General features: G+C 40.1%; 1 protein-coding gene across 1 annotated transcript in view; it reads left to right on the forward strand.

The window, feature by feature from the left end:
• The window catches only part of LOC127811695 (uncharacterized), a 28,581-nt gene extending 24,737 nt beyond the window's left edge, over positions 1–3,844 (forward strand). Inside the window, exons 6-9 of the mRNA XM_052351819.1 lie at positions 2,229–2,324; positions 2,803–2,993; positions 3,126–3,195; positions 3,508–3,844. Coding sequence (XP_052207779.1) covers positions 2,229–2,324; positions 2,803–2,993; positions 3,126–3,195; positions 3,508–3,615 — 465 coding nt within the window. The 3' untranslated portion in view covers positions 3,616–3,844. The remainder of the gene's footprint in view (positions 1–2,228; positions 2,325–2,802; positions 2,994–3,125; positions 3,196–3,507) is intronic.
• The last annotated feature ends 13,630 nt before the right edge of the window (positions 3,845–17,474 follow it).

The raw sequence follows: 17,474 nt of genomic DNA on the forward strand, positions 1-17,474 counted from the left end.
CCATATTTACATAACTGAAATAACAAAAAATAATTAAAAATTAAACTATCCCAAACTGAGTCCACTAATAATCCCTCGATCCAAGTTCACATCTAGCCCCTTATTCCTACTTGCCTAAAAAATATGTAGGGGAGATTGGCAAGCTTAAAGCCCATTAAAGGTCACCCTGCATGATAGATCAATACAAAAAAGAAAGTTTTTCATATATATATATATACAATAAAAAAAATTCAATTCATAAATATTTACCAATATTCCGCAATCAGTCATAATCCTTACCAAATCCTAACCATACATAAGTTTTTTTTCCTATTTATCCTCAAAATTTACATTACCAATCCTAATTCCTTTTTCACAATGCATTAGTTTGTCTTTAAACTTTAGATGAATAATTTCCTCTTCTACAAGGAATTGATTTGTTTTCAATTCCATAATAATTAATCCTAATCCTTATCTTTATCCTTCTCAAATCATATTAAGATAATATCCATATATGTTTATGATTTATCTCTCAATTATCCCTTAGAGCCAATCCTAATCCTTTTTTACATTCTCTTCCAATAATATATTTATACATATAATTATGATTTTTCCTTATTTATCCCAGACTTAATTAAGTTTAATACAAAATTCCATCCCCATTTAAATCCCTCCACAGCTATGATAATCCCTCTTATCTCAATCTCCATTTAGAATATAAACTCAATTCAAATCTACAATGGCCTTAGAAATCCTATTTCCCGTTGGATTTTGGTTTCCCTCTTATTTGTCTCTTTATGAGCATTATAGTTTGAGATGTGGTTTGCTTGGAAAGAACCTCTACAACCTGGGGGAAGACCCTGCTTGTGCTGATTAGAAGAAAGATTAAGCAAAAACTGAAGTTTGAGCTGGTTTAATTTCTGGTCAGAAATGCGGCAAAGCAGGGACAGCTTTCAGGTGAGGTTAATCCATGGTTTCAGCTTGGTTTTATTCTGATTTTTGGGTGCATTTAGGCCTAATGGAGTCCCTAGGCCTTACTTAGTGTTTGCATGTGAAGAAATTGCAAGAAATCAGGGTTTAATTGAAGTTTAATAAGCATAGAACTTGGGTCAAGGGGGGCTGTGTGATTTTGTCAAAATAATATAGGCTTTGTGCAATAAATTGAAAGCTTAAGGTCTGGAAATGAGATAAAAGAAGACCCTAAGGGCCATAGTGTAATTGCATGTGAAAAATTTGGGGGTCTTCATGTGATTTTTGTGAAATCTAGGGCCAAAGTGTAATTTATGAAAGTTGAGGGCTTATGTGAATATTGTACAGTTTGGGGTCCTAGAGTGAATTGGCAACCATTTTGGTCTAAATGGGTTAGTTGGAAAGCTTACAGGCCCTCTTGTAATTAATTAAGTCATAGCTTCAGGCCTAAATGTAATTCCTAGAAGTTTGAGACTCATAGTAAAACCTGCCTCCTAACATCGACATGTATGTGTGTGATGTATGATTTCATAGGATCACTGCAACGTGGAAATTCTTAAATTTTCTATCAACATTTTCCAACCGCCTGACATGATTTGTTAATGACAACTGTGTATGTGGAGAAGCTGTTTGCAACCAATATTTTAGATCTTGTTCTTAAGACCTCAATGATACTCCTGAAGATTTTTTGTACTGGAACATAATTTTATATATTTTTTTTAATGAATGTATTGTTGATCTCTCTGTCTCTCACACACATTGCGGTGTTGAATTTTTTATGATCCATTCGTTAACTGTTTCTGTCTTTTTTTATGATCTGTTCATTAACTCTCTCTCGTTGCAGTGTTGAATTTTTTATGATCTGTTCGTTAACTGTTTCTGTCCTCTTCTCCGTTCTGTTAAAATTTTGAACCCTCAATCTTGGCTTGCAGTAATCTCCCTCTCACATGAGAGGCAACATCTCATATTTATGTAGTTCAGAGAGTTTTCTCATACAATGCTCCTTGAACCATGAAAGCTTTTATCCATAAAAACAGTGGCTGTTAAGATCTTAAGAATTGCTGTTTGTGCACATTGGTGGTGGCAGTGTTGTTGGAAACAATTCTCATGTGAACGCAATAAAGGAATTTTCACTATTGTTTGCTGATTTCTATGACTCAGAGAGCAGTTTTTTTTTTTCCTTTTCTGAAAACTTTGTGAAATCCAATTTTACATTTCATTTTTTGGATTTTTAATTCTTTCCCGAAACCTGACCTGTCTGTTTTTTGTGTTTACTTCAGGTTGATGATACGGAGGTTATCAGTTTTCTTCTCTCTACAGAAATAATTCCTCTGTGCCTAAGGACAATGGAGATGGGTAGTGAACTGTCAAAAACAGTAAGTTGAGTTCTCCTTGTGAATCATTTCAAATTCTCCCCCCCCCCCCCCCCCCCAACCCCCACCCTTTTACAAGTTTTGGTCAAACATCATTCACTTGATGGTGGCTGATGGGGCAACGGTCTGACGTTACCATTTTGGATCTTGGAAGAAGTGATTTTCTTTGGTTATGCTTAAATTATCTGTGTTCCATATGCATGTCATTATTGTCCACTTGTATGATTCTTGGAAGAAAATAGATATGATTGCTGAGCCAGATGCTAGGCTCATAATATGGTATCTTCTGGAAAATCACAATTCTCTAATTGATTCTTTGTTTAACTTGCAGAACACTCAAATATTAAAGAAAATTACTTCAATTTACCAAGCTTCTGATCTTTCATATTTAAGTTTTATCATTTTCAAATTAATCAAATACAACAGTGTTCTTACGAGACTTTAGGTCAATTGAAGTCTGATTAAATATTTATGCTGACAGGTTGCCACATTTATTGTTCAAAAAATTTTATTGGATGATGTGGGCCTGGATTATATATGTACAACGGCAGAGCGTTTTTTTGCTGTAGGCCGAGTATTGGGGAATATGGTGGCTGCACTTGCTGAACAGCCCTCGTCACGCCTGCTAAAGCATATTATCCGCTGTTATCTTCGCCTATCTGACAACCCAAGGTTAGTAAATTGTTTAGTTGGATGTAAACGCAGTCATGACGTTAATAGTATGGATTACTTCCTACCTTTTCCTTTTCTACGGTTGGCCACTGCCCCATGTACTGTCTAAATTATTTGGCCCTCATGATGCAGGGCTTGTGATGCGCTGAGAAGCTGTCTACCAGACATGCTGAGGGACGGCACCTTCAGTCCTGCCCTTCGTGTAAGTAACTTATTAAAATATATAGAATCCAACGTGTTTTTTTGAGGATTCCTCGTGTAACTTGTCAAAATTTAATATGGCTCATCTCTGTAAGTCAAGTCTCTCAGGTTCTTTTGTGTAAAGTTCTTTTATACGTGCTCTTGTATCACAATGATAATAATAATGGGATATGGGTCCTAATGGCTGTTGTCTGCGGCCTTGTATAGCATACGTTATTAGTTCTTTGATTGAATGTGGACTTGAGCATGGAGATGCATATTTCTTCCTTAATTTGGTGGATGCATGATAAGTTGACGGATATTACACTTTCAGGAAGATGCAACAACAAGAAGGTGGTTGCAGCAGTTGCTTCACAACGTGCAGGTACCTCGGGTTGCATTGCAGGCTGGAGTAGGATTCGATCATATGCTGGTGAATTAAGAATTGGATGGATGGATGGATGGAAGACTCCCTTCCTTTTGCTTTTGGGTTTTGGTATTACTGTGTGAATTATTAATTATGTGTGTCTTATATATCATAAAGTGGGTAATTTCACTGTAATTATACGAATTAATGAATGGTCCTGCTGTGGACTGGTGGTGGACCCAAAACAGATATCTCCCTGTTGATTGGTTTGTACTTATGGCTAAAGGTAATAGTTAGTTATTCATGCTTTCCTGTTGTATTATGTTATGGATCTTGCTCTAGTTTCCAGGAGCTGAAACGGTGCTCACTGCTTGCTTGTGTTGTAGTAACACTAACACGATGTAGTAGTATCTCAAAACCTGTACCTATTTTCGCCCTCTCTGTACGGTGATGAGAGATAAGGAGAGAGGGAAATTGAATTTAAAATACATTGGCCCGTTTGGGGTGGTGGCGCGGCGAGTTGGACCACTAGCATATGTCCCACTTGAGTTATGTCCAATCTGCACGATGTGTTTTCCATGTATTTCAATTGAGGAGCGCATACTTGGCCCGACCCGAACAGTTCCAAGAGAGACCACTGAGATAGACGCAAGACTTAACTTGTCCGTTGGAGACTAAAAGGTCACAGATTTAAGTTACAAATACGACACTTATAAAGTATAAAGTCTCATACAATACAACGACACACCTTACAAATGCAGTATAAATATATTTATTTTTTAGCGTGGCATAATATAAATCTGATCGTTTGTTTCAAAATTATTAAATTATTGATCTAAAAGAAAATGTATTAAGCTCGTGATTTTTTTAAAAAATATTTTATTTTCAAATGAGAAAAATGACTTGTCGATTTAAAATTTATAAATTATTCTCTTATTCACGTAAAATTTAATAAATGATTTTTTTCATCGTAACATTTTAACAAGCACATTTTTATGTATATATGCATACATGTGTATGTGTACATGTATTTTTATATGCAAATAAAATTGCTAAAATCACATCTATACCCCTAAAGTTGCCCCGTTTAATCATTTATGCCCTTTAACTTGAGAGAGAACTGATTGTGCCCCTCAAGTTGCAACAAAAGATCTATCACACCCCTTAAATTAAAATTTTGGACCGATCATCCATCTCATTGTCCAGTCATCACAACGTGTTAAATCACATGAGGTTCAGAAGGGTGAGGGATGAAATGAGTCTTTCCTCTCTCTCCCTTCTCTCTTTCTCTCTCTCTAAACCCATTCCCAACTTCTTTGTTGTCGTCGTTTGCCTCTCGCGCCTCCATCATCATCCGTTGCCTCTTCCATCATCGGCATCCACCCCATCACTATGCGTGTGTATATATATATATATGTTGATGTGTGTTAAATATATATATATATATGTTGTGTGTTAAATCGATTTTGTTCTTTCCAGCCCAAATGAGATAACCGAACGGAGGGACTGAGGCGACAACGATTTGCATGGCGTAGGGTGGTTGGCACCTGCAAACACTTTGACGCTCAAGTGAGTGAAAGTTCAAAGTAACAAAGTTTCTGTAAGGATGAAAAAGTAAACATACCTTGGCTGGCGGCCGACTAACTTATATATAGGAGAGAAAGGGAGAGCCCCATGTGTTGCTAATTGTTGCAGGTGAGCTGGGAGCCGAGGACCTCGGGGTAGTTAAGGCTCACCATGGGCGCTAATGAACTGGGCATGGTATCGATGGGATAAAAGTGTTGCTGGCCTGACATTGATGCGATGAGGGATGTTGCTAAGCTGACGTTGATGGAAGGGGCCCAAGGGATTGGGCCCAATACTGAGCTATGGGCTTTCCGTTGGGCCAAACCCAATAGAACTAGTATAGTCCACAACCCCCCAGGTTGGATGTTCGCAAGGGTGAGCATTCGAGCTCAAAACGAAGTCGAGCTAGAGTCAAGCTTGATGGGGTACTGCCAAACAACGCACACGATTTGAATATTTGAGGTGTCCATTTCGAAAGTTGTGACATCATGGGCCGGCAAGGAGTTGTCCTGCCTAGGGTGTTCAATGCATGTCAGGCGATCGTGAAAGATGGTGCGATCTCTATGATTGATTGGCAATGTAACACCCTGGACTTTGAACAATAATTAATTAGTGAGTTTATGATGATTTGGGTGATTATCGGTTAATTGTGGGGTTGAGATGAATTAATTATGAATTCTCAAAGAAATGTGGTATGAGGATGTTTATGGAAATAATGGGGAAGGAAATAAATTAAATTAATGAATCTTGGAATTTTAGGGAGTAAGTGAAATAGTGGAAATAAGGTGTGGGTGTGTGTTGTGCAAAATCCGGAGAGCTGGGGGCTGTAGCGTGAATTCCAGAAAAGGGGTCAAGGTCACATGAAGTAAAATGGTAGGGGCTAAATGGTTGAAAGAGGCAGCTGGCTCCGGCGGTCGCGGGCGAGCAGGAGGGAGGCAGCGATCGCGGGTTTAAAATTGCGGAAGGGTGTGCGCGCAAGGGAATGCTGATTTTTAATCAGCCAAGGCGCCCCAAAACGGCGTCGTTTTGGGCGCCAGAGGGCACCCATGTGTGCGGCCACGCGGCCAGGTGCGCCAACTACGCGCCCCAGGCCATGCCGCGTGGGTGGCCATGCGCCACCCACCATTTCTCCCTTGCTGCCACATGGCAGCATGCAGGAGGCCCTAGCAACTTAATTCCTTCACCCCTTGGCCGATTCCTCATCTTCTGGCGCCTATAAATAGCGTTGTTTCATCGCTGTGAATGCTCAATAATTTTTTAACATGCCGAAACTCTACCCGTGTGTGTACACGAGGTATACAAATGTTTTAAATTTATTTAATAATGCTATTTATGAATCAGTCGCATGTTTAGCTGAATTAATTAGCGATGTAGCAGCGATAATTAAAATTGACTGCGCGTTTAATTAAATTATTTTACGATTGTATAGGAAATTGGAACGTGAAACCAATGCGCAGCACGAGATTAATGTGTGGTAAGGTTTAATATGGTTTGCGTGTAAATTTATTTTGGCATGGCTTGTAATAGACTGTGGGAGAAGTGTCTAGGCATGGGGCTGTAGATTTGGGCCGTGTGAGTCTCGAGATAGGGTCCTAAATGAAATCAGTGGGGCCACCAAAATCCGGATCAGGGTGAGGTGGATAGGCCTGCATGCATGATGCACTTCACATTATTCTATAATTGTCATGCATTTTAATTTACTGCAACTCATATTACCCTTATTGAGTCCTCGGGACTCACCCCTGTATTTTCCCACTAACCCAACAGGTGGCTCGGGATCCGAGAAAGGAAACGCGGTGCTGATAGATGAGTCGCCAGTTGGCAGCAACTGTTAACCGTGGGGGTGTAGGTTAACCCCGAATGTTAATAATGTAATATAACTACTGTGTGTTAACTGTGAGTGTCGGATATGGCTTAACTTGAAGTAAACCGGAACCAAGCTAAGGTTCCCACTATGAGTAAACCCAGTAGGGTAGGAAACTTGTACTTGTCGGCCATGGCTGAAAATTGAGTTATGTTTAATTATGTTTGATGGTTGAAGTAATTTATTGGGCTTGTGATATTTGTTTGAAATTAGATTTATGCTCCAAGGGCCTAATCAGGCACGAGGCTCGGGTGAGTTTCCGCTGCCCTTGCCATTTACTCCCGAGCTCTCGTCCGGCCGAAGGCGGCGAAGCCTGGACCCCACCCAGGGCGCCCATATTATTTTAAAGTTGGATTTTGGTAGGGGCATAACCGTCCTTCGGGCAGGCCGGGGTTGTAATGTAGGTTATGGTGGCACCCGATATTGGGGTCGGGGAGTCACAGGCAATGCTTGATCTCTGTCCATTTGATGCATTTTGTGGTGTTGATTCATTATCAGGGAAGGGCCGAGATCACCATTGTTTGAGCAATGTTTATTTAAAGACACTTGTAAGCCATATTCACAATTCTTACTTCTGCCTTTGCATCTGATTCTTGAACCCTAATTCTTCGAGAGCTTCTGCATTCTTCTTGTCTTTGACTGCTCATGTTCCTTTGGTTTGGGCTAAGTTCCTCTTCTACTATTTTTCTACAGATTTCGCTCATTTGCACAAGTAACTTCACGAAACCGATTCTTTAAGTCTTTTTCCTTTCGCTCTTTTTGTTATTTTTAGCTGGTTTGTCGAGTGCCATGGCGAGTTCGGGGAGTGAATTTGGGAAGGGAAGAGAACATGCTATCGCCATAGGGGGAGGCTCCCGGAGAGGAATTTGGTGCCCTTACGAGGGGTTAGTTACTAGGCCTTACTGGTTGGGTTTTAGGAGGGCAATTGAAGGTATAGATCAGGGGTTTTAAGGATAGTTCGGAATATGCGTGGGATGCCGATTTCTGATAATTTTATTTTCCCTGGTCCGTTGATGACATTGTAGGTACTTCGTACATGGCTGGGAAGGCTGTTGTGGACGACGTGAGTGGTGGCAATGAAGCTAGAGTTGATCAAGTGGGTTCATCTTCGAGTCTGCTTTGTGGCAGATATGGTTGGGTGAGTAAAGATGTGGCTAATGTTGTCTCGATATACAACTCTTCTAAGAGGCTCATCGAGCTGAGGATGTGGGTACTTTTGTTCGCTATCGGGGATGAAAAGTTATTCGTTTTCCCCCCGTCGTGTGGGGAGGAAAAGCGAGTCTACCTGGACTTGGCCTCGAATGGAGATTCAGGGTCAATCTTGGTGTATGAGACGTTATTTACGTGTATTCAGTTGCGACTCCCCTTCACCGACTTCCAATGCTCAGGGTTGTCAATGCTGAACGTCGCGCCAACTCAACGACACCTAAATAGTTGGGCTTTTATTCAGGCCTTCGAAGTCTTTTGCAAATTCCTAGGTTGGGAGGTGAGCACGAGGGTGTTCTTTTCTTTCTTCCAATCTAAGGGGGTCAGCAAGAGTAGTTGGGTCTCTTTGAGTGGGCTATTGTGGAGGAAATTACTAACGGTCTTCGACAATTCTTATAAGAACTTCAAGGCCGGCTACTTCAAAATGGCCTCTCGACAGGACATGCTAGCTTTATTCTTGGATAAGAACACGACCATCAAATTTCTTTTGTGCTAGAGCATGGAGTCGAGTTCTATTAGGGGGTGGAATACATAAGCTTAAGCTCGGAGGATTAGCTGACAGTGGATCTCCTCGAGAATTACCCAATATTGGAGAGCTCAGCTTTTGTGAAGTATGGGAATGACCCAGAGGGTTTGGCCATCTACATGGGTCGATTTTTTGTCCTATCCTTTTTCGCCTATCCTTTGCTGCTACTTATACTGTTTTTCCTCTATTTCAGGCGAGATGGCCCCTAAGATGACTGTCGATAAGGTCAGGTAGCGTTCGCTCCGGAGGGGGGGTACTAAGTCTAGCTCAGGATCAGCAAGCAAAGTATTCGAGAAGATCTCTACCTTGGAGAAGGGTGCTCGACCGTCCAAGGCCCCTGTACCGACCAAGGATCCTGGGTCGACTCCCTGTTCGTCTTCTCAACCTATTTTTTCAAAAGACACGGTCTCTTGACAAGCCGAGGAGCAGGTCGACGTTGAGGATACCCTATTGCAACGGAAGCGGACGAGACCTTTTAAGAAGAGGAGTCCAGGTTGTCAAAGGACTTGGGCTCAGTTGTCGATTCGTTGTTGGGTGCAAGACAACTTCTACAGAGGCCCATCTTATAGAGTTACGATGACGCCGAGGCTAACTCGAGGAGTCTTTGGAGCAAGGAGTTTCGGCCTGAGGCCTTTGTGGATGAGAGCCTCTCTCTTTCTTCTAATGGGCAGAGGAAGTTGGATCTCAGGGTTGGGGAGCTATGCTGTTGGACCGAAATGCAATCCTTCCATATGCGTTTGTTAGATACTAGAGTTTGAGTTCTGAACCCAATTGAAGTAGGTCAATTGAGCTAGCAAGGAGGCAATAGAGTAGGGGTGGCAATATGGGTTGGCGAGTCATAATCGTGTCAAATTCCTTAAACCCGAGCACGACACTTTTATTAAACATTTAACACAACATGACTCATTTAACCTATTTAACTAAACGTGTCGTGTCGTGTCACCTGTTAATCTATTTAACCCGTTTAATTTAAACGGGTCATGCTGTGTCACCTGTTAAACGTGTTATTTAGTTTTAAACGTGTTATTTCGTGTATAATCGTGTTAACGTGTTTAGATCAATCCACTAACCCTTTTAATTAAACGTTTCATTTCGTATATAATCGTGTTAACGTGTTTGGTTCAACTCGTTAACACGTTTAATTAAATGGGTCATTACGTGTCTAAATGGGTTAAACGGGTTGATCCGCCTAAGACATGAAAATAATCGTGTCGTGTCCAAAATTGCCAACCCTACAATAGAGTGGGCAAGAGGGGAGGTTGTGGTGGAGATGGGGGTGCTACAAAAGCGAGTTGTGGCTCTTTGGGTAGAGGACCGCTCCAAGAAACTGTTGCAACAATGGGAACGTTGTTTGAAGAAATTGTCGATGTTAAAATGAGAGGCCTAGGCTGCCAAAGCCCCTGCTATAGAAGGGGCCGAGAAGGTGGTGAAGTTGTTGGCCGACCTTGCCATCGTTGTCCTCTATGTTGACTAGGGAAAGCTCGAGGCTGCTCAGCTAAAGACTCAAGTAGTCACGACGCAAACTAAGGTTGAGAGCTTGAAGGACGAGGCCGCTGACCAATTTCTGGAGAGTTTTGCGAAGGCCTTATCCCAAGCTCAAGTGTTATTTCCTGAGGCCAACTTCTCGGGTTATGGTGCCTTCAAAGAGGTCGTGGCCGTTAGCTTGTGGATTTACCTTTAGTGGATCCAGTTGGCCAGGTCGAGGCTTTGGCGGAGGTGCCAGGGGCCGAAGGGGACTTGCTTATGGAGGATGCCAACCAGCCTGGCAAGCCCATAACTGCCTTTGAGTTCACTTCTCGAGTGATTGTCGAGCTCATGGCCGACCTTGCCTTTGAGTTCACTTCTTGATTTTCTACCTTGTTTGATGTTTGTTTGTTTGTTTATTGTGTGCATTTCCTTTACCTTCTATTTTTTCTTCCAAGACTGAATCGAGAAATGTTATAAATAATCTTTCCTCGATTTTCTGCATTGTTTGGTGTAAGTCTTTTATAATTTTTATTCTTTGATGAATTTAAAGGATATTTTTGCTCGGCTATTTGTTATGCGTGATTGATTTTGTATATGTATTTGATTGTGCTCAGTATAATTTGTTTATATTGTTGCCTTTTTTTTTACTTAGGATGGACGAGTAGGTTTGCTTTGAGGTGATTTGAGGAGGCCGAGATGACCCGAGGTCCACCCTCCGAGATTGACTCGGGCGTTTGGGGGTGGATTAACTGAGTCTGTCTGATTCAGGGCACGGCTTAGGAGACTGGGATGACTTGAGGTCCACCCGCTAGGATTGACTCGGGCACTTGAAGGTGGATTGATCGAGTCTATCTGATTCATGGCACGACTTATGAGACAGGGTTAATCTCAAGGCAACTGCATATAATAAAAAGAGATGAATAGAATTTTCGATTTTATCGATACTGTATGGTGCGCTGGCGTGTAATCAAGTAATATATAATAAGCCGATGGTGGCGTAATTTCTGAAGTAATGAACACTGAAATGAGGTAGACAAAATCAGGCTTGAACCCGTGTTGGTAAAAATAACGAATCCTGATAAAAATATGGACTTAACAAGTTCTACGAGACAATAAGTAATGCATAAACGAGTTTAAGACGACAACTTAGATGTAGTATTTTCATAGGTTGGCCACATTCCACGCTCGTGGTAGGGGTTGCCTTAAAAGCTCGATCAAGTGATATACTACATTACCGAGGTTATTAGTGACCTAATAGGGACCCTCCCAGTTAGAGTCAAGCTTCCTTTCTCTAGGTCTTTGTCTTGTTATTTCGACTTTCCTTAAGACTAGGTCCCCTCTTTGGAAGCTCCAGGGCACGATCTTTGTGTTGTACTTCCTGGTTGCTCTTCACTTAGCCACTTGTTCTCCAATGTGTGCCATGTCACGTACCTCTTGGAGAAGGTCAAGGTCAACCCTTTGCTCAGCTTCATTGGTGCTCTCTAGGAAGTGTTATCTTCTAGGGCTTGGTTTTCCTATCTCCACCAGAATCATGGCTTCGGCTTCGTAAGTGAGCCTAAAAGGGGTTTCCATATCAAAGATTGTGTCGTGGTGTGATGCGACCACAACACCATTGGGAGCTCTGATACCCCTATGCTCATTTGACCTGATCAAGTCACTTCTTGAGTTTGGTAAGGATGACCTTGTTGGCGGCTTCAGCTTATCCGTTCGTTTGGGGGGGGGGGGTTCTCGACTGAGGTGAAGATCTGGTGGATACTAAGCTTCAAGCAAAATTTTTGAAGTTTCTTGTTGGTGAACTGAGTGCCATTGTCAAAGATAAGAACTCTAGGCATGCCAAATTTGCAAATGACATTCTTCTAAAAAACCTTTCTGATCTTTTTAACCGTGATAGTAGCCAGGGGCTCAGCTTTGATCCATTTGGTGAAGTAATTGATGGCTACAATGATGAACTTGATGTTGGGTTTACATGGATCTCATCACATGCACATCAAAATAAAATTTGTTTTGAGGGTATCACGTTTTTAAGAAATTATGGTTTACAAAATTGAAGGTAAAAACGAAATATTACCTTTTTTATGAAATTCGATTTCATGGTTAGGTTTCCCGTCATATAATCCTCCAAGTGTAGAATGCTGAGTCGGTCCACCCGAAATTACTTAGATCCAAGCATTTCAAGAGAAGAGACAGAAGAAATTTTCACAAAATTTTTACTCACCTTTGGATTCACGCACACACTTCTCCAATTCTTCTCTCAACACTCAAGTGTTCCAAAAAAGAGTAAATGAATGGTCAATTGAGCTATTTATAGAGTTCCAACATAACTCTACTCCTTCAATGGGTTGGACTTCTTAAGCCTATTCCATTTAATGTTATTGGGCTAAGTCCAATCCAATGGAGTTTAATTGTGTTAAATCCAATTCAATAGTGCCATTGGGTCAAACCTAATGTACTAGAAAAAAACAAAATTCAATTAATGATTAAATAATTATATTCACAGTATAATTATTTAATTATTCTTATTTATCTAATAAATAAATACACTATTATTAGTAATTATAAAATTACTAATTTATCCATCTTCTCTTTGAAAGTGATTTATTTTGGGTGGAACTTTCTAGATTCACAAATAAATTGACAATGAGAATAATCAATGACTAATTATCGTAAATCATGAGTGATATTTAGCAATATGTCATAATTACCCAATTTATTATGAAGCGAATATTGTGAATCTTTTACTACGTTACCATGCAATATGGTCCTTCTATCATACCATATCTTGACAAGATATGAGATCATAGTCAACAAATCGAATCTCTTAATCTCGTCATATGTTCAAATCCAAAATCAATCTTAATTAATCATGACACAACCTTATGGAACACATTTCATCGTCATATTACCTCGATTAAAGATTTATCGTCAAGTGATTATTGGATCGCATAAGATATCTTCTTCACAAATCTCGAGGTGATAGATTTCATGTCTAATGCACACATACCTCATGCATCACTAAACTAGGCACATAGATACGTATGATTATTCCTGATTAGAATAACCATATAATATCGCTAATATCCTAATCCATCAATACATAGATATCCATGTCATCTAAGGTCTAAGGACTAGTTGCACATTCGCAGCTAACATTGAATCATTGACCTGTGATATATAACTCATGTGATTTAATGTTAACTGTCACGTTCAGTGAACTCGTTCTTGGGAGTGCCTCGGGACTTGGATGTCTAGGGAAGAGGGCAAGAGATTGGTGAGCGTCTCGAGATGAGATTAAGGACGCTGGAAGTGGTCCAACCGGGAATAGTTATCGGAATAAATTCTGTATAAGCCTGAGTAGGTGCCAATATCGAATGATCATAGGGGACCTTCGGGAAGCTTAAGGGACTCTAGGGGTGGTCCGATTTTTCGAATATGGCAACCCTTAGGTGTTTCGGGGTGGAATACAAGTCTCGTGCAGGCGCAAGGACAAAGTCGGCATTTTCGAGTAAAACTCGAATATTAATTTTCAAAGAAATCGAGTTGAGAGTGGCTTAATTATAATTCATTTAAGCCTTGAGAGGGCCTAAGTGTTATTATAGAAATCCTCAAATGCAACTATCCAAATTTCCTAAGTGAGATTATGGGGAAATTAGTGGGTTAAATAGGTAATTAGTTTATACTCATATATATATATATATATACGCATATGTATAGGCGTGAGGAAACTTCCTTAAAGCTTCCTCGTGTACCCCCCCTCTGTCATTTTGAAATGGCTGCGAGAACAGAGAGATTGAGGGAGAAGGAGAGTAATGGCCGAGGCTTGGGAGCGATTGTGAGAGAGCTATGTCCGAGCGTGAAGGAGAGAGATTGAGTGAGAGTCGATGGCGTTGGTGGCTGGAAGCAACGCCGAAGGCGCGAGCAGCGACAAGGGCAAGCGGCTGGTTTAGCCATGGCAGTAGCGTCGAAGCAGCAATCAGCAACCAGCAACTGAGGTGGTTGATGGAGGCGGCTGTGTAGAGGTGGAGGTCGACGGAGTTGCAGTGGCAGTAGCGGGAGGCGACGCCGGAGGCTGTTGAAAAGGCTACGGTGACTGGTTCGGCCATGGCAGCCAGTAGTTGCAGCGCAAGGGGGGCTAGCCGAGGTCGGTGATGGCTGGCGGTGATTGCGCGACCGTTGGTGGAGGCCGACGATGGCCGGAGGCAGGCACGACAACCAGTGAAGGGCCAGATGGCAAGGCCGGCCGCGGCCATGCGCGGGTGCAGGCGGACCGAATTCGCGAAGAAGAAGAAGGCACTGTGCGCGCGCGGAAGCCAGGGAAGAAAATGAGAGGAAAAATAAAGAAAAGAAAAGAAAAGAAGAAATAAAAGGAAAATAAATGAGAAAATAGGGGAAAATCCTGAAAAATTTTAGAAAAATGGGGAAAAGTTCTGGAAAGTAAATTGGGGCTGGAAGAGTGTGTCGGAAGCTCGAAAATGGGATTTTGGGCACAAATGGCAGCTCGTGAGGCAACGCCAGATGAGCATTTTCCCGATGTCTTCTCCAAAATTAATTGAGGTAAATTGAGTTAATTCTTCCCTAGTTAATTTCATTAAATGAGTTAATGAATTGTGTAGCATTGGTTGGATTAAACCTTGTGTTGGGGTTATTTGAAGTTTTGTTGATGAATGATTTTGGTGATGTGCGGTGTAGTTGAGGGCATTGGTTGAATGCCGGATGTTAATGGAGTTGAGTTTGTGTGTGTGTTTGCATATAGGTTCGACCGGGAAGACGGTGATCCTAGAGGAACTTGAAGTTCAGGTTGGAATTCATGCCGAGGCAGAGATGGGGCTTCGAGCCAGGTAAGGGACGGTCCCATGTGGAGGTGGCCTTGCAATTTGGTAAATGTGTTTGATAATGTTTTTATGTTGCATTGGCATGTAGTGGTTATATCTTGTGTGATGCAAGCTCTAGTGGACCTGTGGCCATATGGAGGACTAGTGTGGTGGGGGCTGATAGGTTGATGCCTCAAACCTTAGTGGGTTGTGATGATGAGTGGACCTAGCCTCATTTGCATGCATTTGGCATACATAAACTTGATTATATTCATATTTACATGCATTGCACCCTTACTGAGTCTTTATGACTCATGAGGTTTTACCTCATGTGTAGATGTTGCAAGTCCAGATGCAAGCAGAGATGGCGCCGGGAGGCTGTTGTGGCAACTAGCTGTGTTTCCTGAGTTGTGTATTTTATTACCTCTTGTACGTTGCCATGTGGTGTTATGTATGTATACCCTTGTGAGTAAATATATGTGTTGTTGAGCGTTAAATGTATTTAATTGTTGTATTCATCATAGTGTGATAGATGATTATGAGATTGCTTGTTGAATGTGGCATAGTTGGTAAAGCCAAGTTTCGGTCCGAGTAAAGATCAGCGAGGTATGTTCTCATAAATCCCTAATACTCAGCGAAGTGTTTGTATGCTAGCTTTGTGCCTGGTCACCTCTGGCTTGCTATGGGGCGAGTTGAAGAGAGGTGAAGCTCACTCGGGTTTCAGGTCTTGGTCCGCTAGATTTTTCTTGTTTGAGTTGGGACCGATTCCTGAGAAGAGCGAAGGGAAGGACGAAGCCTAGTTCCCACCTAGGGCGTTTCTTGTTGAAACATAGTCCAACCCTTCAGTTGTGACTTGTCGGGTGAGTAATTCGGTCGATTATTTACCGGTGGCGCCCGTAAGTGGAAGCGGGTCGTTACATCCACCAACTAAAACCATATACATCAAGTAATCTCATAATCATTGATTAGTGGTTAATTTTTTAAAAATTATGTTATAATTATACCTTTCTTTTGATCTTAAAAATGGCTTAAATTAGATATTAATATATATTTTATGGTTATATGCATGTTTAAATTGAAAAAATGAATGAAATGAAGTTCTAAAGTAAAATTTAAAAATAATAATAATAATATATATATATATAATACATATACATCATTATATGCGTGCATGTAATATATATATATATAATATAATATATATGTGTCATGTGTAATACATATATATATAATATATAATTTATTAATAACACTAAATTATTTTTTTTGTAGGCATGAAGAAGGTGGGCTTGGAGACTCAAATTGGATTAAAGAATGAAGAATTAAAGTTCATGAAGAATTAAAATCTATGAAGAATTAAACCCCATGAAGAATTAAGGCCCAACTTGAGCAACTCATAGAAGATATCATTTGGAGAAAGTCCAAGTATTATTTTTAATCCTAATGAAGATCAAAAACCCAATTATAGAAATCTATTTTTATTTTTTTAATATGAGTGCTTTATTAGATATGTATTTTAGCTAAAATCCATTTAACATTAGGTGTGTATTATAGCTAAAATCCATTTAACTTTAAGTGTATGAGTGCCCATTAGATATAATTATATCTAATTGAATAATTGAAATTGTGTGGTTTGTATTGCATCTTGTGACCTATAAATAGCTCACTTGATTGCATTTGTAAGTATGATTATTATTCTTGAATCAAAGTTTAGTTGTTTCCTTATAATTCTCTCTTTGAGAATTGCTTTTGTTCTCTCTTATTTTCTCTATTGTTTTCTCTTGTGGTCTTACTTCCTCTCTTTCTTTTTTTAAATTCTTATGTCATTTATTGTTACTTTATTATTCACCGCCTAAATGGCCGATTAGTTTCTGTTATTTTAATTCCTGTCATTTAAATTTTGTTATTTAAATTACGTCGTTTAAATTTCTGTCAATTAACTTTCAAATGGAAATGATTAGCTAAATTTAATCTTGGGTTAAAGCAAGGACAATGTCCAACGCCAATGATTCCTAAAGAAAGCTGTGCTTAAAATTAATGACATTAATTTAAATTCCAGTATGGGTGTGTAGTAATTATTGAGAAATCACTAGGTTTGGATTGGAACGTAAGCCTAATTTAGAGCTTTCATGCCATGTATGGAAGTTACTAGAACTGAAAACGCTATCATACCCAAACCCGGATGATTGATTTAGTTGTTTTGTGTATTAATTGCAATTGAATTTATGGTAGTTGCTTAAATTAGAATCCCGCATATCATGTATGGGGATTGCTTAAATTAGAACTATTATCATCTCTAATTGCAGTTAATAACAAACCCTTATATCTGAAATTAAATTAATGTTGCTAACCTTATAATCTGCTAAAATTTAGGAATCAACGGGTTGGCGCTGAAATTGTTTTAACCCAAGTACTATCCAATTTCATATTCTTACGTTCAGTATTTATTTCAATTTCTACCTTATTTTATTTCCTAGTATATGTTGTTTAAAAAACC

Source organism: Diospyros lotus, chromosome 10 (genome assembly GCF_014633365.1).
Source record: "Diospyros lotus cultivar Yz01 chromosome 10, ASM1463336v1, whole genome shotgun sequence".
Taxonomy (NCBI): domain Eukaryota; kingdom Viridiplantae; phylum Streptophyta; class Magnoliopsida; order Ericales; family Ebenaceae; genus Diospyros; species Diospyros lotus.